Raw genomic sequence first — 23,772 nt, 5'->3', positions numbered from 1 at the left:
GGAAACCCAGATTGATATAACATGATGTTATTAACCGCCAAGGGGGTGGATCTGACTACACGCAGGCGTGGCTCACAGTCGGCCATATGAGGACGGGCAACTTGCTCTGACTCTGGCTGCAGTTACAGTGCAGTAGATATGTGATCCAGTCATCTGCACTAAAAAAACGACTCATAACTCTGTGTAAAATAAATCAATATGTAGCTATTACTTTAACTATTTGCATAATGTCACTAAAATGTTACTTTTACAAAAAAATATATATTATTAAAATTATCCGTGATTCTAAATATGCTGCATCATAACTGCATAAACGTTCATAAAAATCAAACCGTTTTGAAATCGGACAAAAACTGAGTAAGTTGTGGTCATTATAGCAGAATATGCACCATAGGCTTAATGCTCTGAGGGAGAGAGTTGCCCGTTCCAAGATGGCCGCCGTACTGGCTACGCCGTGTCTTTGGGAAACAGCTGGGGGTGAGTCATCTAGTTCTTATATATATCTATGATTAACCGCTGCTCTGGGGAAACTACACTGCGTGTGTGTGTGTGTATCTGTGATGTGTGTGTACAATACATATAGTATATTTATATATGTCTATGGTGTACACTACTATACATATATAAATATACTATATACTTATTTTACTGTACAGTAATAAGCTGTCAAAAAAAAAAAAAAAAACGAATTTCCCCTCGGGATGAAATAAAGTATAATCTAATATATATATACTTATTACAGTATAATAAGTACTTATAAGTATACTTATTATAGTGTATATTATATTGTATATTTATACTTATGCTGTATAAATACAGTATATATACACACACACACATATACACAGTATAATAAGTACTACTATACAATATACTTATTATAGTATACAGTATAATAAGTACCGGTGTATATATATACTGTATTATACAGTGTATCAGTGTGAAATAAACAGTTTGTTCCACTTTATTTCTTATTTAATTCTTGTGAATTCTTGTGTTTTTGTTTGCATAACAAGTTGGGCAATTTAATGTTTTCCCTCTAAAGGTCAAAGGTCAGTTTGTGCTGTGACATCACAGTGACAGAAGCGTCTCGCCATCTCATCTCAGTTTTATCACATTTTTTAGATTTTTTCAAGAACAAAATCTCTTTTAATGTCTGTGTTCTCCTGATGTTTTTTTTTTTTTTGACAGCTGTTTTACCTGCACATGCACATCTGGACAGCTGACCTCTGACCCTGTGTTGACTCCAGTTGCCCCCCGGGGGGCGCTGTGAAACACACTGACCATCTGGATCCTCATCTACTGCAGTGTGTATGTGTGTGTGTGTGTGTGTTAATAAGTTGTAAACAGGAACAAAGAAACACGTTGGTTTTACAAACTCCTCATGTTTATTAATTATCTCATTAACATAGCACCGCCCCCAGCCCCTCCCCCCTCCCAAACCAGCATCAGATAAAAAAGCTTCTAAAAGTCGTCGCTCGTTCAGCTGCAGTGACGAAGCTTCACACACACACACACACACACTCAACACACACACACACACGCACATATACACACACTCACACACTCTATTGACACCTGACCGCTCCTGACCCGATCACTTCCTCTCTCCGTCAGTATTGATCCTCGCAGCTGTCAATCATCTGTCAGGCTCAGGTGTGAACAGGTGCGACTGTCAGAGTTCAGACTCTTCACTGTTTTACCTGCTCAGGTCAAACAGGAAACTCACCTGAGAAAATGTGAAAACATCAAAAGAAGAAAAATAAAGAAGTCACAACAGAAAGACATGAGTCTGATTGGTCGATTATTATTAAAAGAAATAAAACACCTGTCAGGTGTCAGAATCCGTGACGAGGTGTGTGAGTGTCTAAAGGGGGCGGGGCCACAGCTCATATTTATTTAAATCAACTCATCAATAATAATCAGGTAGAAGGACGCAGAGTGACAGTGATCGACAGTGTCTGAAGACTGAACGGACTCAACCACGAGAAACCAACACAGGAAGTAGAAACCAAAACAGGAAGTAGAAACCAAAACAGGAAGTAGAAACCAAAAAAAAATGTAGAAATAAAAAAACAGCAAGTAGAAACCCAAAGAGCTAGTAAAAACCAAAAAATAGTAGAAATTTAAAAAAAAAACAGTATGTAGAAACCAAAAAAAATTAGTAGAAATCAAAACAGGAAGTAGAAACCAGATCAGGACGTGGACACAGTGGTTTCCGTGGCGGCAGAGTCTCTGACGGTCAGTGAACGTCTCAGCTGTTCAACTTAAAGCAAAAAAAAGTTTGTGTCCAATCATACGGCAGCGTGGTGTCAGCGTCTCCATGGCGACATGTTTACTTGTTGCGCAGACAGGAAGTTTGTACAGCAGTCAGTCATTTTTTTTTGTCTGTCCAGGCTCCGCCCACTTCCTCCTCCTCGTCCTGGACTACAGTGCTCGCCGCTGAAACGGCCAATCACCACGCTGCGCTCCTGAAAAAAACACAACGCACACATTAACACAACAGCACACACACACACTGTTATCTTTTGCATTAAAGGTGTCTTGCCTCACACCCGAGTCCATGACCAGCAGATAAACACCATCCTTTCGACTGTGCGTGCAGTAACAAGCTAATTAGCTTAGCTCAAACGCTGGAAGTGTATGGGTAGTGTTAGCCTGCCTCCACCTAAAGTCGCTAATTAGCTTAGCTCAAACACTGGAAGTGTATGGGTAGTGTTAGCCTGCCTCCACCTAAAGTCATCAGAGAAACTCTTTAGCAACTCTAAACGGAAACCGGCGGGCCGATCTTCGTCTCAGAGCTGACAAAACTCTCCGGTAAGGCATCTTGAGCGGTCAAATGCCGGTAACGGGACGAGATCGGTCAAAACGGAGGGTTCAAGCAAAGACGGTTTATTTTGGTTCAAGCTAGCTACATTGAGGGTAGGTTAGCTTCCTATTTCAAAGTAAAAGCACAAATTCTATCGTCATGGTAAAGGGCAACGGGTGTTTTATTTTGTGAAAGTAACCGGAAGTTACGGTTACTCAACGGCTAGCTTGAGTAGCACCAAATTCGTAAACAGCTGGTATTTAGACAAATTAACGACACACTGCTGATCTAAACGGCTACTTTCTCACCTAAAAATGTTTGAAATGTTGATAAAGTGATATATTTAGAGTGTTTAGAGCTAAAATGAAATCAGCTTCTGACTGCTGATCTCGGCTCGGGTAGGAGGCAGGCTAACACTACCCATACACTTCCAGCGTTTGAGCTAAGCTAATTAGCGGTGCGCCAGCTCTGCCCGTATCTCCCTTGTTACTGCACGCACAGTCGAAAGGATGGTGTCAATCTGCTGGTCATGGACTCAGGAGTGAGGGAAGACACGAAAAAAAAAATGTTGGCGTATCCCTTTAATGTGTGTGTGTGTGTGTGTGTGAGACTCACAGGTGAGCAGGTGCAGGGCGCTGCTGACGAGCAGCAGCAGAGCAGGAAGTCCAGCGAGGGGTGGGGCGGCGTTCGTTTTGGCCGGGGCGGGAGTTTTGTGCTGCGACGTCGACGGAGGAGGAGTCTGAGCCGAGCGGGACTCAGCTTTGCACTTCTGACTGTAAACACACACACACACACACAAACACACACAAACACACTGACACACTTAGATGAACCAATCACCAATCAGCAGATGCTCACTTCCTGTCTCAGGTGTCAGTTTTCCTCCAGCACTTGAATGCAACATGTCCGTGTGGCTCAGACTGAGAGGAGGCGGGGCTACAGAGAGGCGTCTGATCTGATTTTGATCTTCGTGCTGATGCATGAGTGGATGATTTTTACGTCCTCCCACAAACTAAAAATATACATTTTCAAGTAAAAAAACAAATTTCTTGGTGTTAAAGTCAGAGTTTGAACAGTAAATGTATGTTCTGTATGTTTATTAGGCTACTTGTAGCTACATTTATTTTGCTATTTGTATAATTTGTATATTTTGCTACTGTACTGTTCTGTTTTCTATTTGTGAGGCGACCTTGAGTGCCTTGAAAGGCGCCAACAAATAAAATGTAGGTTATTATTGTATGTAGGCTATTATTATACAAAAAAGCTGTTAAAACTACAAACACATGTAGCCTACTGCGTTTAATGTATTTAATTGATATGTCATCTTGCATCTTTTAATTTATTTATTTGTTTTTGCTTTGTTCTTTTTCATTTATGTAATTATTCATCTATTTATTTTAGGTTTTTTTGTTTAGCTATTTATTGTATTTTCACCTCTGTACACCTCATACCTGTGTGTTAACTATAAGAAAGCAAGCATGAAAAAACTAATTTGTATGTGTTGTGTGTCTGTTGTTGTGTTCGTCTTGCCTATGGACCTTCAGTCTGAAATAAAGACATAGGCCTATATAATAGTTATATATTAGCTTTTGAACTAATGGGAACTAAAGGCACTATGGGTGACCGGGCCTTCTGCTCTGCAGCTCCAAGGCTGTGGAACGCCCTCCCAGACCACCTGAGGGCCCCACAGACCACTGATGCTTTTAAACGAAACCTGAAGACATATTTATTCAGGAAAGCTTTCTGCTAAATTTTAGTACACTTTTCATTGTCTTTTCTTAACTTTTCTTAACTTGTGTGTGTCCCTTTTTAAATTAAGCTTGTACTGTAGCACTTTGAGATTGCTTAAATGTAAAGTGCTTTATAAATAAAATGTATTATTATTACTACAGGTTTCTCTATTTCTAGTAAAATGAAATAAAATAAAATAAACACAAAAGTTAAGTTTCTCATCTCCATCGCTATGTGGATGGAGCTCAGAAAGTCATGCCTACTGTTATTAAACCTGACGCCGTTATGGGGGCGTGTCCTCCTCCGAGTGTGTGTGTGTGTGTGTGTGTGTGTGTGTGTGTGTGCGTGCGTGTGTGTGTGCGGTGCGTTCACTTACAGCTGTTTCTGGACGTACTGCTCCTGAGACTCGCAGGCTTTGGTCTGACTCTGCGCCGCCATCATCTGACTGTCGGCGGCTTCGCGCAGCTTCTCGCAGGCGTCGGTCTGATGGACGGCCTGGGTCAGGTTGTTCTGCAGCGCCGCGATGTGGTCTGCACACACACACCCTTGAGTCAGATCTTTTTGTCACAAACTGTCGACGAGTTTCTGCTGTTTACGTCTGAGACTGTGGACGGAAAGTTGTCCAACATAGCAACAGTTGCTAGGGAGGGAAGAGGAGGAGGAGGAGGGAAGAGGGCGGGAAAGGGAGGAGGGAGGAAGAGGGAAGGGGAGGAGGGAAAGGGAGGAGGAGGGAAAGGGAGGAGTAGGAGGAGGGGGAGGAGGAAGGGAAGGGGAGGGGGAAGGAGGGAGGAAGAGAAGGAGGAGAGAGGGAAAGAGGAGGAGGGAGGGGGAGTGAGGAGGGAAAGGGAGGAGGAGGGAAGAGAAGCACGAGGAGGAGGAGGGAGGGAGGAGGAGAAGAGAGGAGGGAGGAGGAGGGAGAAGGATGGAAAGGGAGGAGGAGGAGGAGGGAGGAGGAGAGAGGGAAGAGGAGGAGGGAGTTGTGGGAGAGGAGGAGAGAGGAGAGAGGGAAAAGGAGGAGGAGGAGGAGGGAGAGAAAGGGAGGAGGGAAAGGGAGGAGGGAAGAGGAGGAGGAGGGAAGAGAAGGGAGGGAGGAGGAAAAGGGAGAGGGAGAGGGAGGAGGATGGAGGAGGAGAGAGGAGGAGGGAGAGAAGAGAAGGAGGAGAGAGGAGGAGGGAGAGAAAGGGAGGTGGAGGGAGGAGAGAGGGGAGAGGGAAGAAGAGGAGGAGGAGGGAGGGAGAGGGAAGAAGAGGAGGAGGAGGGAGGGAGAGGGAGAGAAAGGGAGGAGGAGGAGGAAGAGGAGGGAGGGAAAGGGAGAAGGAGGGAGGGGGAGAAGGAGGAGGAGGAGGAAGAGGAGGAGAGAGGGAGGAGGGAGGTGTGTGAGAGAGCAGCAGAGTCTCTCCCTGGTTCAGGTCCACATGAACTTATAAGGTAACGTCCAGTCTGATCTGGACCTGGTCCACAACCTGTGATGTCACTAAGTCCAGACCAGAGTAGAAACATGGCTGCTGAGATCTGGATTAGAGATGATAGATTATTGATTATTGATTATTGATCGCCCACCCTGTGTGTCTGAGCTGCAGTGTTGGGAATATTCCTTTGCAAATGTAGTTAGTTACAATTACAAGTTACCTGGTAACACTTTATAATATAATATGTGATATGCAGACAACTTGAAATGCATTAATGTGTCATTTACCTACTACAACAAAACCATCTAACTATAGTCGAAGTCAGAGGGTGTGAAAGTGACATAGAAGACAGAAGAGGCATAATGTTGTTGAAATTGCACATATTTTTCTAAAGAAATTTCAAGTTGTTCATAATATGTTTTGTAAAAGGACAGTTTATTTAATGTAAAACATCTAAATAATGTAGGTTTCTTTGCACTAAAACAAAGAGAAATGTTTATATTCCTCATTATTTATAGGTTATTGTGCTGTTATTTTACTGGTCAATCAAATTCAGAGATCAAATTGTACTGTATGTGACATCCCTTATGTGATGCAGGTATGAACAGTGAACCCACTACAAATTTAAATAGTTACACTACTATTACATTTTCAACAGGATAACTGGTAACACTCTATAATAAATACACACTATTAAGCATTAATAAATACTGAATTCTTCATTTATAACACATGAATACCATTAGTTTGTAGTTTATAAACACAGTTTTAAATGTTTTACTCATTATTGATAAGCACTAACTGTATTTATATCAACATTATGCCTCTTCTGTCTTCTATGCAACCTTCACACGCCTCACTTTGACTATTAGATGGTTTTGTTGTAGTAGGTAACCGACCACTGAATCTAACCAAGTTGCATTTGATTACTTTTTTAATTTTGAATGAATGCTCTGCAACAGTTTCACATTTTAAGAGCTGATCGTGTGTTAACCCTTCAGCTGTGACTTAAGACAACATTAAGACCACGTAATAAAAGCCACAAGATTTAATTTCAGTTCCTTTTTTTCCAGTGAGAAAAAGCTGAACATCTTTCATCATCTCAACATATTTGCAATATTTCACATGTGACCGACCGGTCGAGCAGCAGAGTGGCACCGGACCAGAGAGAGCCAATCAGAAGAGTCACGTCGTCGGTATGCAACTCTTTATTTTTATCTTTTTTATCTTTAACCGATCTGATCGTTTTCTGTGAGTCAGGACCTGGCGACTTCAGATTCGTCCCCATGGTTACAGGACCACATCACATGACCAGAGAGATGTTTCCTTTTTAGTGAACTCAGACTGTAAGAATTTATAGCGTGTGTGTGTGTGTCTACATTAAACAGTGAGTGATGTTTATCGGCCTCGGCTCAGACAGGAAGTGGTTGTTTCCCGCTGCTCACAACAGGAAGTCCACCTCAATAACTCCACTTCCCATCAGGCCACTGTGTGAGCTGCAGCTGCTTCTGGGGGGGAAACACCTTTTCCTCCTCCTCCATCGCCATCATCATCATCATCATCATCGATCATCATCAATCACAGGCATGGACGAAATTTTGATTTTAGAAGTGGGGGGGACATATTTTTAATAAAACCCAAACTCTTTCAGTTTCTTACAGTTTTCTAGCAGTTCTTTTAGTTTTCTACTAGGGATGCACAGATACCATAAAACAATGACTGAACAATGACTATGGCTGTGACTATGAACACTAGAACCGCCAACTGCGGTTCATTGGACGACTTTGATTTTCATTTGTGCATAACTTTATTTAAAAAATACATTGAAGTCCACCAGTCTGTGACTTTTCCTAAAATGATGTTGGGCAGCACCCCGTTTTGTTAAATACAATCAATATTACTCACACAAAAAAATATCGATCATGTTTTCTCATTTTTACCTATAACCGCCACGTTCGTTCATTGGACGACCAGAGAATTCACCGATTTGCGCCGACATTATTGGGCTTATGCGCTCTCTCTCCCCCCCCCTCTCTCTCTCTCTCTCTCTCTGTGTGTGTGTGTGTGATTGTGTGTGTGTGTGCGTGCGTGCGTGCGTGTTAATGTGTATCTCTGTGTGTACACGTGCGCAGGCTGCGCAGATGCACACTCACGTCCACACTTCACACACGCACGGTGCAGAAATTATTTTCCAGACTGGACAGACTGGTTGTAGAAGAGGTGTAGCCACATTCAGGGGGGAAATATCAATATGATATCAAAAGAAAACGAAATTCGTTTTATAAAGCCAATATTCAGGAGCAAACTAGTGTAAAAACAGAGTCGCTGTGCTCTTCATGTAAAGCGCCGACGTGAGCGCACGCGGGGGGGGGGCAATCCTGCGTCGGTATGATGGGCAGCTCCACCTGACATATCAAACAAAGATCACTAAGGACTATGGATGTTGCCGTAAAAGAGAGAGAGAGAAAAAAAAGGTCGTTTATACGGTGGAAACCTGGCTTTACAGGCGGGGGCGGGGTTCCTACGGTATGCCCCCCCCCCGCCCCCCCTGCCTCGCGGAGGCTGCGGGGTGCAGCCTACTTCATGGCCCAGAGTAGCTGTTAAAAGACTACGACAAATGTAACACCTATACAGCTCTAATTAACGCTTTATTACAGTTCGTCCAATGAACGACTCATGGCGGTTATAGGTATATAGTGTGCAATGGCGGTGTAACATTGTTTGTGGACGGTAAAAACAGCGGGGGACAAAAACGGCGTTTTGAAAAAGTGGGGGGGACATGTCCCCTGCGTCCCCCCCTAAAATTACGTCCGTGATCACAGGCAATTTGTTTTACACTTTCAATCAATACAGTATTGAAATAGAAAGTTTTCACATATCCCTCATCACAGAAGAAACATTTCAAAGTTATATGATTTAATTTGGGCTTTTATCGATCAGTCAAATGCCTTAAACTTAACAGTGGACTGGGAATACAGGGTACGACCTACGACCAGTGGCGTGCACAGGGGGGGGGGGGGGGGCAGAGGGGCCGGTCACCCCCCCTCGTTGCCCAATTGTTGAAAAACGCATGCTAAAGTGCCCCCTGGGAGCCAAAACGCGCGTTAAAGTGCCGTCTTGGAGCCAAAACATGTGCTAAAGTGCCCTCATGGGGGCCAAAATGGGTGCTAAAGTGCCCTCTAGGAGCCAAAACACGTGTTAAAGTGTCCTCTTGGGGGCCAAAACACGTGTTAAAACAGGCCAAATCGACGTTAAAAAAGGCCAAATTTTTTTCAACGCACCATGTCGCTACAGTCTCACTTTTGTCATTTTCTGAAACTTGGCAGCCCTGAAAGTGCCCTCTAGGAGCCACATCTAGGAGCCAAAACATGTGCTAAAGTGCCCTCTTCAGTGGCGAGGACGCGCTATTATGTGCCCCTTTTTTTCCTTTTCGCCCCTGCCCTTCAAAAAGTCTGTGCACGCCACTGCCTACGACCTCCATCCTCTTGGACTTGGAAGACGGGATAGTTCAACATTTCGGCAAATTGTCCCATTGTCATAATCCCTATAGTCATAGCAGTAGGTTCGTTACCTTTAATTGTCGATGCAAGCTATTTTTTAGAACAGCAGAGCAGAGCCGTGAGCTGCTCAGAGCTACGCTACGGAGGCTCATTATGGGATTTCTTGGTTTCCCCTCATCAAACTCATCAAATACACAATCCAACAACTCCACAACGCTCTGGTGGACAAGTTGTGACCTGCACATTCACCACACTATGAGATAATAACACAACGTTACCACACAGAGTTGTTTTAGAGGGAAATACAGAGACTGATGATGAAGAACTGTCCCCGATGGGAACGCGTATCAGTGGTTTTGCATGAATTTACCTCTAGTAACGTTCTGTTATTATCTCACAGCGTGGTGAATGTGTATTTGCATCTGACTAGGCTGAACGTTGGACTTGGACGTTGGTCTCAGCCTCATGGTCAGATGCAAACATGAACTGATGAAGCCTCTTATTGGATGAGAGGTGAAACGTCTTCCTAGACAAATAACCAAGCCCAGTTGCGTTTGATTTAAATTTCCTTGAGATAACTATGACCTGGACAAATGAGAATATTCACAGCCTTCCTAGTCTATACTTTGCCAAAAAAAACAAAACAATAAAAAGAAACTAAAGTATCAAAAAAAAAAACTTTTCAGAGTCTCACAGGGTCTCTCAGCCAATCAGAGCAGAGAGGGGAAGTCCAGGACGCCATATTTTTTCCCCCAGGATGGTAGGGGAAGGTCCCGCCTTTTTCGCCCCTGATTGGCTAGATGAGCTCTCCTCCGATTGGTTGTTTGATTTGACAGCGAAACGTCATCTCACAACAGTACTGCAAGTAACCTGAAATACGTACAAACCTAGGTTAATGTTGTCAATGACACCTTGGCGTAGCGGTTTGCGTTTTCGCCCCGCGGTGCGGCAGACTCGAGTTCGATCCCTGTTGGTTTCACATTCCGATAAATGTATTTTTTAAATTTATATTCCAAGTTTACATTTTGAGTTTGAGTGAGAAGTGAAATTGTGCCATTGGTTGGGTTTAGGCAATGAATAAAGGAGTTGGTTAAGTTTAGTAAAAAGACCAGGTAGAGTGTAGTAGACAGGCCAGATAAGTAACGTAGAGTCCAGCTAAGCAGAGAGAGTCCAGATAGATCGGCCTGGATCTGCATTTTGGCCCTTAATCCCAACCATTTCCCCTGATCCTGGCAAATCCAGGCCTTTGCCTACTGTTGCCTAACCGGTTTTCGTACAAAATGACTGTCCAGAAAGTAGCTAGGAGCACATTTAAAGGACAATTCCAGGCGAATTCAACTCGGGGGTGTATTTTCCTATCATTTTAGGTCTAAAAGAAGGAATCTGAAGATTTTCGGTTTAATTGCTCCTGTTTTGCGGTAGTTGCGTCTGTCCCCGCATCGCCACGGCAGCAATGAATGGGAGTGGATGTAAGTTCCGCTGTTTAGGCTGTTTACATCCCTCAAAGCCGCAATTTTTTTCCACACACAGCGTCAGATGGCGACTCAAACATGCACCGAGGAGTTTATTTACTTCAAGCAAGCCGACATGTTTGTAAAACTAGATCTAATTCAAAGTCTCCCGGAGTCTCGCGCGAGACCCAAGTTGATGCTCGGTGTGTTCAGGCGCAGTGGGAGCTCCCGTTTGTGTCATAAACACAGGAATATCAACTCTTGACTTGCTTCAAGTGTACATTTTTTTCCACAGACAGCGTCAGGTGGCTACTCAAACATGCGCCGAGAAGTTTTTTTTACTTGAAGCAAGTAAAGAGTTGCTTCAAGTAGACACAACTACCACAAAACAGGAGCGATTAAACTGAAAATCTTCAGATTCCTTCTTTTAGACCTGAAATGATAGGAAAATACATCCCCGAGTTGAATTCGCCTGGAATTGTCCTTTAAGGTGATTTGTGGTCGATAAATCTGATGGCACACACTTATCACACTGGTAGATTGCTGACAGCCTGCCTGCACGAGAGAGCCCTACTAGCCAATCAGAGGCGGAAAAGGCGGGACCTTCCCCTACCATCCTGGGAAAAAAAATATTGCGTCCAGGACTCAGAGTTTCCACTGAGTCCTGGACTCTGGGACCATGTTGAGTCCAACAGGAAGTGGTCGTCGTCTCTGAGCCGTTAGTGTAGCAGCATCATCAGCACAGGGAAACCCACCACTTACATCACACTCTCTCTCCCTCTTTCATCACTCCATCGCCTTCTTTCTCTCCTTTATTTCGCTGTTCTCTTCTTCCAATGTATGAATATGTTTTACCTTCTTTAACTGAAGTTTCTTTCTCCTCTCATCTCCTCCTTCTCCTCTTCCTTCTTTATTCTGCTTTTTTTTATTTTTTTTTTATTTTACAGAAGGTCTCTCTCCCTCTTTTCACTCTTTATTCTTTGCTTCTCTTCTTTCCCTCAGGTTTTATTCTTCTCCTTTCCTTTCCTTTTTTTCTTAGTTCCTTTATTTCATCACTCCTGTTCCACCTTTCCTTCCTTTGTTCATTGTTTCCTTATAATGTTGTTTTCTTTCCCGTTAATCACATTTTCCCTTTTCCCTCCTATCCTTTCTTTCTTTCTTTCTTTCTTTCTTTCTTTCTTTCTTTCTTTCTTTCTTTCTTTCTTTCTTTCTTCATCATTTACCTGTTCTCTTCCCACTCACACCTTCTCCTCTCCTTCTCTGATCCCAACTCGTTCTGTTCGTCTCTCTGCACGCACAAACCACCACCCCGCTGCTGCTGCTGCTGCTGCTGCTGTTATTTTTAAAACCGACCAATCCGTGGTGTTTGTTTACTATGACTCAGGGGTTGCCGTGACGACGGAGGAAAAAGCAGCTCACAATAAAAGGCACACACAGGCTGACGGAGGTTTTCCTACCTTCCCGCAGGCCGAGCTGGGCCGTGAGGTTGGCCTCCGTCTCACGCAGCTGCTCCACCGTCTCCTCCAGGACGCTGATGTTCCCGCTCAGGGCGACCTGCAGCACGAAACAAACACACACACAGAAAACACTGGTTAGGCTACTGATCGTCGAGCCCCGGTTGGAAAGATTCAGACGAACAGAGAGACATGAGGAGGAGGTAAAAAGTCATGACAGCTGGAAGAAAACTAGTGTCGGACTCGTGACTCTGAAACAACAACCTCGCCTGCTGCTCAGGTGACCTAAACCTCATCAAGACAAACCAGGCCTTTTAAAGGAGACATATTCTGCCCCTTTTTCACAAATTAAAATAGTTCCCAGGTGTCTTATGGTGCTTTTCCACTACACTTTCACAGCACGGAACGGCACGGCTCGGCTCGGCTCAGTAAAGGTGCTTTTCTACTACAGCTGAGTTCTCTAGTTCCTCCTCAGCGGGGGCGGGGTCGGCACGGGGGGGATAGTGGAGGTGATCGCGGGGCCGCATTGTCCGTCTCTCTTTTTTCCGATCCTCTCGTCAGCTCCAAACTGACTCGTCTGCACCTCGTTAACAGACCACGGTGGTTTTACACACAGCAACATTTAACTCAGGTGAAGGAACAACAACAGTCTCGATACAGATCAGCTGTTTTTGAAATTTCCGGGTTTGATTCTCATGTCGGACGTAGCGCTCGCACTCTTCCAGTGACGACGCTCTGCCCAATCAGTGGAAGGCAGTTGGCTGACGTCGCGTTATAGTATCGCTTCGGCTCGCTTGGAACCAGGGCCGAGGAGGTACGAAAAATGGTACCTGGGTGGTACCAGGTACTAGGGCTGGTGGAAAAGCAAAAAAAGCGGGCCGTGCCGCGCCGCACCAGTGGAAAAGCGCCATTAAAGACAGGTCTGTGACATGCTTCGGTCAAAATACCCCAAGGATCAAACATCACAGCTCTTTAAATGCAAATCAGCCACTGCTCACCAGGCCCCGGCCCTTCTACAGGTACCAGGTGGGGGTGGGGTTATGCAAATTCGAAAACTAATTATCATTGGAAGACATCTGAGGGAACAGGTCGTAAAACCTCAGGAGCCTGAAAATTACTGTTTTTTTGGTCAATTCTCACATTTTGGGGGCCGGGAGGCAAACACCCAAAGTGATATTTCCATAATATGTCCCCTTTAACGTCATTAGTGTGATGCCCCTGTTCTGGCCCTATGTTTGCCCCGTGTTGGCCCTGTTCTCTGAGCCCAGCCCGGGTCTGCTGTCTGTGAGAGCTGAGCGGATTGAGAGCAGCAGCCTCTAGAAACATTCCTTTCCTGAGACTCAGCAGCTAAAGTTGGATCAACAAATATCTGCTGATGTTTGGGAGCTTCGGGGCTCTGCGTCTGTACTGTGTCTGTACTGAATTAGCACTGAGACTCACATCTGCTGGAGCCCTGGCTATCAGTAACCCTGGACTTCTCTCAAGGACCATGAGAACCTGGCCAAACGTTTTCAAGGACGTCTGAGACATGTTCAGGTTTCTACAGTAAACATTTTTATTTTTTACAAACAGTTTGTCTAAAAGAGCTTCCTGGAGTTTTTCCTCAAACATCTGGAACATGAACCTTCTCAGAAACCTGGCTGCAAAAACTCAAAATCTTTCCAAGAATATTTGTCTTATTTCTTGTCAAAATGTCTCATTTCTAGTCAAAACTAATCTCTTTCCACTTAAAATAAGACTCATCACCTAAAAATTAACTTGTTTTTAGATCATTTTCACTTGTTTCAAACTAATTTTCAATTGAAATAAGTAGAAAAATCTGCCAGTGAAAGGAAGTTTTTTGTGCTTGTAATAAGAAAGAAAAACTTGCTCCACTGTCAGATTTTTCTACTTATTTAAAGTGGAAATTTTGCTTGAAAAAATTAAAAAGTGTCTAAAAACAAGCTGCTTTTTATGTGATGAGTCTTATTTTAAGTATAATTAGATGTATTTTGACTAGAAATAAGACAAATATTCTTGGTAAGATTTTGAATTTTTGCAGTGTGAATAAAAGGACCTCTGGGAAATCCTGGGGTCTCCACCGAAAGACGACGATCAAAGAGCAGTAAAAACCTGCACAATGACATGAAGCGATGTACAGGAGACTATAGAGCTTGGACTCTTCACACGGCCAAGTCTGAAACAGTGATCAACACTTAATGTAGAAACAACTTAAGGACCCGCCGCCCCCCCGTCCCCCTGACACAGACCAGGACCACGATCTTCTACCCTCTAATCTCAAGGACCTGGGACCTTTTCCAAGGACCACATCAGTGTTTTTATCAGAGTCGGAGGCTGGAGAACGTCCTGGACCAGACTCCAGGTCCAATTATCCAAGACCTTTAAACACGTTCACTGCAAACACTCAGAATCTTACCAAGAATATTTGTCTTATTTCTAGTCAAAATGTCATTTATAGTCAAAACAACATCTCATTATACGTAAAATCACATAAAAAGCAGCTTGTTTTTAGACACTTTTTACGTCTTTCAAGCATATTTTTACTTGAAATAAGCAGAAAAAATCTGATTTTTTTTCTATCTTATTACAAGCGCAAAAAACTTGCTTTCACTGGCAGATTTTTTTTCTGCTTATTTCAAGTAAAAATATGCTTGAAAGAAGTAAAAAGTGTCTTAAAAACAAGCTACTTTTTATGTGATTGAGTGAAAATTTGTTTGTGAAGTGACAATGATCTAAAAACAAGTACATTTTTAGGTGATGAGTCTTATTTTAAGTGGAAAGAGATTAGTTTGGACTAGAAATGAGACATTTTGACAAGAAATAGGACAAATATTCTTCTAACCATTCTAATAAAATCAGACACTTAGCACCTTCTTACACAATGTTTTGGCAAAATCTGAGTTTCCTATTTAACTCCCTGTGCGTTCTTTGCTTGTTCTTTCTCCTGTCCTCCACAGTATGTTTGCCTATTTGGCCTGTATTCTTCTGATCATTTATTGTAAACTGTTTGTGTAAAGAGACCTTGCTATTTTTATTATTGTAATTAATTTTGTAAAGTGTATCGAGACCATGTTGCACCTTGGTGATTTTACACTTTAAATAAACTAAACTAAACTAAACATTCACACACACACACACACACACACACACACCCAAGTCCACGTGACGTGTGGTTTTGGAGGGAGCAGCTGATTGGCTGCTGACTCACACATCTGTAACTAACTGGTATCTTCTGAGTAAACAAGGCTTTTATTTTGAAATCTGCTGATCAAGAGACATAACAAACAAGTCAGAGTTCAGTTCAGTCTGGAGATGGACGGACTAAGCCCCGCCCCCCAACCAGGAGCGTGACCTCATCAGTGAACTGGTCCATTGCCCCCCCCCCCTCCACCCCCCTTAGGTAAAAAAAAAACCAGTGTATAAGAGGAACATGAATAAACTGTGACTCACTGAGTCACAGAACACCCCGACCAGAACCCAGAACCACGCCCTCACAAATACCAAATACCAAATACCACACCGCAGCTGCGAATGTCACAGCTGCTTCACACCTTTCACAGCTCAAACCTTCTACTACCCAGCATGCACCGGGGGGCGAAACAAACCCACCGCGGCGCCAAGCCAACTGCTGCTCCGAGGTCAGCTGACCCTCAGGTGAACTCAAACCAGAGGCAGGACGGGAAAAATACGACAAACCACCGCTGCTGTCAATGGAGATGCTTTTATTTTGGAGGAGTGCAGAGTCGGGGTCTGATAACTAACTAACCAATAATCAATAATCAATAATCAATAATCAATATCAAAGGACTGGGTCTGAGATCTGGGCCTGGACAGATTCTGATGACAACACTTGACCTGAAGCTGCCGTACTGGAGGCAACAGTTCTAGGGCCGCAGTTTTAGGACCGTTCGATTTACGTCACAGCGCCCCCAATGTTCGGAAGTTGTTGAGTTACTATGGAAACGGTCACCGCTCCGGAGGCGATTATTTGAAATTTACATTCCAAGTTCACGTTTTGAGTTTGAGTGGTTAGGTTTTTAGGCAACGAAGAAAGGAGTTGGTTAAGTTTAGTAAAAAGACCAGTAGAGTGTAGAATAGAGAGAGTCCAGTGACTGTCCAGAAAGTAGTTCGGAGCACGTTTGAGGTGGTTTGTAGTTGATAAATCTGACGGCAGTAACTTTAGACGAGATTTGGTAAAAAAAAAAAAAAAAACGTCCTGAAACTGCGGTTCTAGAACTGCGGTTACTCCGGTACTGCAGTTTCACCCTACTCACAGAACCAGCTACAGATCTAGAATCAGCTGTGACAGATCTTTGGTGCGTTCCAGGCAACCCGTAATTCGATTATGAAGAATTATGATGAAATTTATATTCCAAGTTCACATTTTGAGTTTGAGTGGTTAGGTTTAGGCAATGAAGAAAAGAGTTGGTTAAGTTTAGTAAAAAGATCAGGTAGAGTGTAGACAGGCCAGAAGTGTAATTGTGCCATATTAGGGTTAGGCAATGAATAAAGGAGCTGATTAATTTTAGTAAAAAGACCAGTAGAGTGTAGAACAGAGAGAAGTTACTTCAGAAGTTACGAGTTTGATGGCCGTTATAGTGACTTTCACGGGTAACAGGTCGGATAAACACGGGTTACGGGTTGCCTGGAAGGCTACAAAGTCATAATGTTGCGTTCACACCAAAAGCGTCGGGAGCGTCAGCAGCATGGGCAGCAGACGCTCTCAACGCTCTGTTCACCAGCTGCCAGCTCCAGCGGCCGGCGGCGAAAGGGGCGGGACTTTCAAGCAGCGCGGAAGATGTGTCCACTAGGGCTAACCCAAAAAATTTGAAGCTTCGAAGCTTCGTTCATTGCCATGGTAATCGATCATGAAAGTCCGTGATCGATTTTTTGTTTGTTTGTTTGACACCTGTTCTCACCGGCAATTGTTACATTAAAATGAGTAGGCTACTTGGCATCCTGGAAACCTGCCTGATTTTGGAGATATGCAGTGTTTGTTTGCCATTACTTACATTATTCCCGCTACGATCGCGCACCCCCCCGGCTGTCGCAGCTTCGATTTAAATCGATTTTATGTCCGCGAAGCTTCGATTATCAAAATATGATAATCGGGACAGCCCTAGTGTCCACTCAGGCGCTCTCAATTTCTCCTGCTGTGAGACTCCCAGTCTGCAACTGGCTGCCGCCGCCGCCGTGACACTCCTCATTTGCATAAAGTTGAACTTCTCTCAACTTCTAATTTGACGCTCCCGACGCCCGTTGACGCCAGTCTCCATTGAAAATGAATGACATCTGGCCGCCGCGACGCTCCCGACGCTTTTGGTGTGGACGTACAGTAAGTCGTGACTTGAAGTCATACCTTACGGGTTCAAAAGCCTGCCTGGAACGCAGCACTAGAACCAGCTGTGACAGATCCAGCAGGTTCTGGTCTGTGTGCCGTGGACTCAGTCCCGGTGTCGGTACCAAATGTGTCCGGGGCCGTGACTGGCGATGACGTGGCACATCGTGATTGGTCGTGGTGGCGTAATGCTTTTACTTGGATGCTACCGCGGATGTTAGCGAAGATAGTCACTTGGCCCCATAGTAAATATTGGACTCATCTGTCACAAGCCACATCTCTTCTGAACAGTTTGACACGAAAATGGCAATTTCAATTCAATTCAGGAGAAAATGAACTTTGTTCCAGACCTGTCTCTGTCTCTACGACACACTCTCGCCAGATTTGGCTCAAATCTCCTAGGCAACGTCAAAAAAACGTTTTTGAACGCCCGCGCTAATTTCCTACAGCATTTTAATAATTTTCATCACTGTTAGTTGTGTAAATGTTTAATGTTATCATAAGAAAATATAAATAGCTCACTTTCGTCTACCTACAACTTTTATAAATCCTCACGACCAATCACGATGTGCCACGTCATCGCCGGTCGCGCCCCCCCGGACAAATCTGGCAGCCCGGACACATTTGGTACCGACACCGGCTGTTACAGACCCAGAACCAGGTGTGACAGATCTAGAACCAGTTGATACATATCTAGAAGCAGCTGTTATAGATCTAGAACCAGGTGTGACGAATCCAAAACTACAACTACAGCTGGTTTTGGATTTGTCACACCTGGTTCTAGATCCAAAACCAGCTGTGTCAGATGAGGGTGTTTTCACACATGTTTAGTGCGGCACCAAATGTTAAAATGATACATTGTTTCATTTTTCAGTTAGTGCGGTTGCGTTCACACCTGCTTTTTGTCACTCGGGACCAAACTTGGAGAGCGTCGTGTCTCCATGACTACCGGTTGAAACCTGGAAGCGCTGATTGATAAAACGTTCATGATGGAGACTCCAGTAGGGCCGGTTGTTAGTAGCTCTGGTCATTTATTTCTATATTGTTTGCATGTATAACTCTGTTTGGTACTTCCGGCTGGTTTCCGGTTGCGTTCACCCAGCTCGGTCCCGTTAACCCTAACCCGACACGGACGGACCTGCTGCTCGGTAACCAGCTGGTCTGCGGACACAAGGGACGGACCCGCCGACCTGTCCGGTGTCTGAGCGACTCAGCGGACACGCACCGACCGGCTGCCCTGCTGCTTCGTTTGTGGGTCAGAGCTGCGTAGGACCGGAGCACCGGGTGGTCTCCCCGCTGCATTAACCCGTTGTCAACGACTACGGGAGCCCTTTTAGCTCAAGGTCGCACCAGAGTGCGGTTGCTTTCACACATCAACTAGTGCGCACCAGAGACCACCTCCTCAGGCCGCACTAGTTTTGGTGCATTAAGCCAGGGACACACCGAGCCGACCGTCGGGCGTCTGGCCTCGTCGGACGGCGTCGGCAGCTCGTCTGTTTGGTGTGTTCCTCTCCGTCGGGGAGCCTCGGGTCTTGTCGGATCTCGTCGGGGCCGATTGAACATGCTCAGTCGGGACTCGTCGGCCGTCGGGAGAGTAGACTCGTCGGGTACTCTGATTGGCTGTGTGCTAGCTATGGCGATTCTGATTGGCGGTGCCCTAAGCGAATCAGCGCGGTGTGTGGGAGGGACGGAAGTGACAACAGTAAACAAACGGGGTCCTAGCCTCTCCTACAGTAAAAATGGTATACAAAATAAAAAGAGGAGTAAAGCAATATATTAAGCGGCAATATATATATATTTAAACATCAAAGATGTTCAATCAAACCCACATAGTTTGAAACAACGTTCAAAACACACACAGCTCACAACTAAGCATATAAAGCCCGTTAGCTTAATGCTAACGTGTAATGTAAAACACCATAGACGGGCTAACAGAAATTAGCATCGGCTATCGCCAATTCGCGGCAACCGAGCCACAGCAGTAAGCTGCTAAAAACTGTTTTAATTTTGGCTTTAGCGCTGTTAACACGTGGCTGGTTAAACTGTTTTGGGGAGATAAATGTTGGTCTCATTGATGAAAGTAACTGTGGCAGTGGCATTAGTTTGTATGAATGAACAGTGAGCAGGGCTGCCCCTGGTCTGTATTGGTCTGTATTTCTATGGGGGAGTCCTCGCCACTCAGTCGCTCTGGTCGGCAGTCGGGGCAGTGTGTTTCACTTTTTCCTTTCTCCCGACGAGAGGCGACAGACTCGTCGGTCAAAGCCGTCGGCGTCGGGACGCGTCCGGAAGCGTCGTGGCGGTGTGTTCCTGGCTTTAGAGTGCGATGTGCTTTCACACTGACTCAAACTGGAATAAATTTAGTGCGCACTAATACTGCAGGTGTGAATACACCCTCAGTCCCGGGTCCAGACCTGGACCGGTGACGTCTCTCAGTGAGAGATTGTTGTTTCGCCTCCTGTTTACAGAACACACAGGGTCAAACTGCAGAGCGGAGTGGAGCAGAGCAGAGCAGAGGATTGTGGGTAATGTAGTACTAGCTGTGTCTGTCTGTTTGTCACATGTTTGTTCTGTAAATGAAGGCACAGTTCACACACACACACCGCACTGGGTCGACGCCGGGTGAATCCAGGACAGAGGGGATCTGTTGGGACTCCACCTCCTCCCCCTCCTCCTCCTCCTCCCCCTCCCCCCGACCCCCCCGGCCCAGCAGAGAGTCCCTCTGTCTCTCTACAGAACGAGGCGTTTACAGGACGTCAGAGAGGAGAGGAGACGTCACAGGAGGAGGAGGGAGGAGGAAAAAATAAGGAGCAGAGGTGAAGGAGGAGGGAGGAGGGGGGAGGGGGGGTCGAAGGCAAACACTCAGTTTTTCCAACCAACAACACACACAGAGAGAGAATATGAGGCTGGAAATGTTGGACGTGAAGTGAACGTCTCGTCAGTTTCAGTTCTCCACAAATACTAGGGAGGAGCAGGGAAACATCAGGAGTGGAAACAGAGGAGGAGGGAGGAGGAGGGGGGAGGAGGGGGGGGGGGAGGGGGGGGGGGGGGGGGTGAGGTGTTTCCAGGTCCTGTGTGTGTGTGTGTGTGTGTGTGGGGGGGGGGGGGGCGTTATCTCCTCTGACAGGTTTTAACTGTAACTCTGTAACTGTAACAAACTGTTGTTTTCAGTTTCATTTAGTGAGAATGTGAAACTCACACACACTCACACACACACACACACACACACACACACACACACACACACACACACACACACACACACACACACACACACACACACACACACACACACACACACACACACACACACACACACACACACACACACCAAGGTTAGGGTGTTTCAAAATCTTCATTAGTTTTTTCAGTTCCTTTTTAGTTTCAGTGAGTTCAACAAGTGATGAATCAGTTTGAGTTTAGGTTTCATTTTAGAGGAAATGACTAGTTTTTATTTAGTTTTTATTGAGTCTTAGTTTAGTTTTTATTTAGGCAAGGCAGTTTTATTTGTATAGCCCGTTTTTACAAATAGTTTGTCTCAAAGGGCTTCACATGGCATCATAACAACATCCTCTGTCCTTAGAAACTCACATCCACTGAGGATAAAACTCAAAATTTTGTCTTAGTTGTAGTTTTTATTGAAACTGTAGTTTGTAGTGTTCCAGGTAAGTTACGAGTTACAACTGGGAACTGGGAGTAGATCGATCTAGTACGAGTTCACAGGTGGGAAGTTACGAGTTTGACTGTACGTTCCAACGGGTAACCATAGAAACGGGTCGGAAAAACACGAGTTACGGGTTGCACCATTAGTCTTAGTTTAGTTTTTATTTAGTCTTTGTCTTAGTTGTAGTTGTTCAGGTTTTAGGAGAAAGCCTCTGTCAGACCTCTGAAGATGAACTTGTTCCCTTTTAGTTGCATCCATCCCATAATGTTCCCATCAGTCCTCATCAGGTTCCATTCACTCTTATCTCCCTGTGGGTCGTACTCCAAGTCGTCCCATATTGAGCTGTGGCCTTTTCTTCCTGCAGCTTTAGACATCGACAAGAAAACTACAACTAAGCTATAATGTTATCTGATGAAACTTTAGTTTTAGTTTGTTCTGAATTGTTCATTCTTTTCTTTTCTTATTTATTTAGTTCTTGTTTTTGGAAAAATGATCTTTTTTATTTTTATTTCAGTTTACTACATTATTTTTTCACTGCTAATTCTAGTGTTAGTCTTAGTTTTAGTACACAAACGCACACACTGAATGTTAACAACACCACAATAGCTCCTCCTCCTCCTCATCATCATCATCATGTAGCGTCCGGTCGGTCGCTAATGGGAACACATCCTGCGTTGTCATGGAGACGACATGAGAGACTAACCACACACTGACATCCTGTCGTGTCATCCTTTCAAAATAAAGACAAACAACACAGACAGACACCTGACAGGTCACACACACACACACACACACACACACACTGCAAAAATTCAAAATCTTACTAAGAATATTTGTCTTACTTCTGGTCAAAATGTAATTTCTAGTCAAAATAAATCTAATTATAGGCCTACATAAAATAAGACTCATCACATTTTAAAAAGTAGCTTGTTTTTAGACACTTTTTAAGCAAATTTTCCACTTTAAATAAGTAGAGAAAATTCTGACAGTGGAACAAAGTTTTTCTTCCTTATTACAAGCACAAACACAACTTGCTTTCACTGGCAGATTTTTCTACTTATTTCAAATGAAAATGAGTTTGAAACAAGTGAAAATGACCCCTCCCTGTCTCAACAACATTGCCCAGCCCCCGTCAGACTGAATGCACATAGCACTTTAACACGATGCACATGCAGAGCACTTTTGAAATTGACAGCTGCTAGAATTTTTTTAACTGAAGCACTTTGTGAATGTTTTTATGTTGTGTGATGCCTTGTTTGTCCTAATGCTGCTCTTTATGCCTTTTAAATTGCCCCTTGGGGACAAATAAAGTGTTTGATTGATTGATTGATTGAATGATCTAAAAACAAGTTCATTTTTAAGGTGATGAGTCTTATTTTAAGTGGGAAATAGATTAGTTTTGACAAGAAATGAGACATTTTGACAAGAAATAAGACAAATATTCTTGGAAAGACTTTGAGTTTTTGCAGTGCACCAGTTTAAACCAGTCGTCAGGTGTTTTGTCACTCACGTTCTCGAGGCGGCTGAGCTCCAGCGAGGCGTTGGTGGCGTTGAGGCGTCCGAGCAGCAGCAGGATCTCTGCGTCCTTCAGCGCCGCCTGCTCCCGCTCCTTCTCCACCTTCTCCTCCAGCGCCGCCTGGTTCTGGCTCCACGTGGCCCGGGACTCGGTCAGCGTGTCCTTGGCCCCCTCCAGCTCCCGGTGGCACTGCGCCGCGCCCTTCCAGTCCGGCGACGTCGACCACACCACGATGATGACGAGCGCCACCAGCGACCAGAGCAGCAGCAGCGCCAGCACCGCGTTCTTGGCCTTCTGCGAGGACTTGGAGGCTGCGGCCGCCATCTGGGAGCTGCTGTTGGAGGTGGAGGTGAAGGAGGAGGAAGAGATGGTAGTTTTCTTTCTTTTTGGGGGGGTTGAGGTTGAGGTTGAGGTTGAGGGGGGGTCACCTGAGAGGAAGAGGAGGAGAGAAGACGAAGGCTGGAGGCTGAGGAGAACGGACGAGCAGCTGCTTTTGCCTCTGACGCTCAGACTGAAACTGAAGTGAAGCTGCTGCAGCAAAACGGGAGAGGAGAGGGAGGAGGGAGGGAGGGGCTGCACATGACACAAGGCCACACCCCCCCCCCCCCCCCACACCGCCGCCACGGCCTCACCCGCCCCCTAGGACCAACACACCCCACCTCCCACTGCCTTTACACACCCTAAACCTCACCCTTCACCCTCCTCCTCCTCCTCCTCCTCCTGCTGCTGCTGCTGCACAGAGAGGAGCAACAGGAAAGTCACAACACACACACACACACACACTGTTCACATGGAAAGTTTCATTTAAGTGTGAGAGGTGCGTCTGTGTGTGTGTGTGTGTGTGTGTGTGTGTGTGTGTGTGCTTGTACAGCTACACATGTGAGGACCAGTTTGAGTTTTAAA

The 23,772-nt window shown here is 44.8% G+C and overlaps 1 protein-coding gene across 1 annotated transcript; it reads right to left on the bottom strand.

The window, feature by feature from the left end:
* Nucleotides 1-1,470: 1,470 nt before the first annotated feature.
* LOC310984955 (uncharacterized protein) lies at nt 1,471-23,348 on the bottom strand. The gene is made up of 5 exons (XM_083970338.1): nt 22,864-23,348; nt 12,358-12,454; nt 4,917-5,070; nt 3,425-3,582; nt 1,471-2,471 (listed from the first exon to the last, which is right to left on the bottom strand). Coding segments are annotated over exons 1-5 (741 nt in total). The 5' UTR covers nt 23,194-23,348; the 3' UTR covers nt 1,471-2,469.
* Between the last annotated feature and the right edge of the window lie 424 nt (nt 23,349-23,772).

The sequence above is a fragment of the Trachurus trachurus genome (assembly GCF_905171665.1).
Source record: "Trachurus trachurus genome assembly, chromosome: 4".
NCBI lineage: Eukaryota > Metazoa > Chordata > Actinopteri > Carangiformes > Carangidae > Trachurus > Trachurus trachurus.
This window is presented reverse-complemented; position numbering and strand designations above follow the sequence as displayed.

Bases quoted from the DNA above. Each gene is read 5' to 3' on its own strand.
- LOC310984955 (XM_083970338.1), bottom strand. From the start codon at position 23,193: ATGGCGGCCGCAGCCTCCAAGTCCTCGCAGAAGGCCAAGAACGCGGTG. The intron at 12,455-22,863 runs GTGAGTGACAAA...TTCGTGCTGCAG, and splicing joins AGCTCAGCCGCCTCGAGAAC to GTCGCCCTGAGCGGGAACAT. The intron at 5,071-12,357 runs GTAGGAAAACCT...GTGTGTGTGCAG, and splicing joins CCAGCTCGGCCTGCGGGAAG to ACCACATCGCGGCGCTGCAG.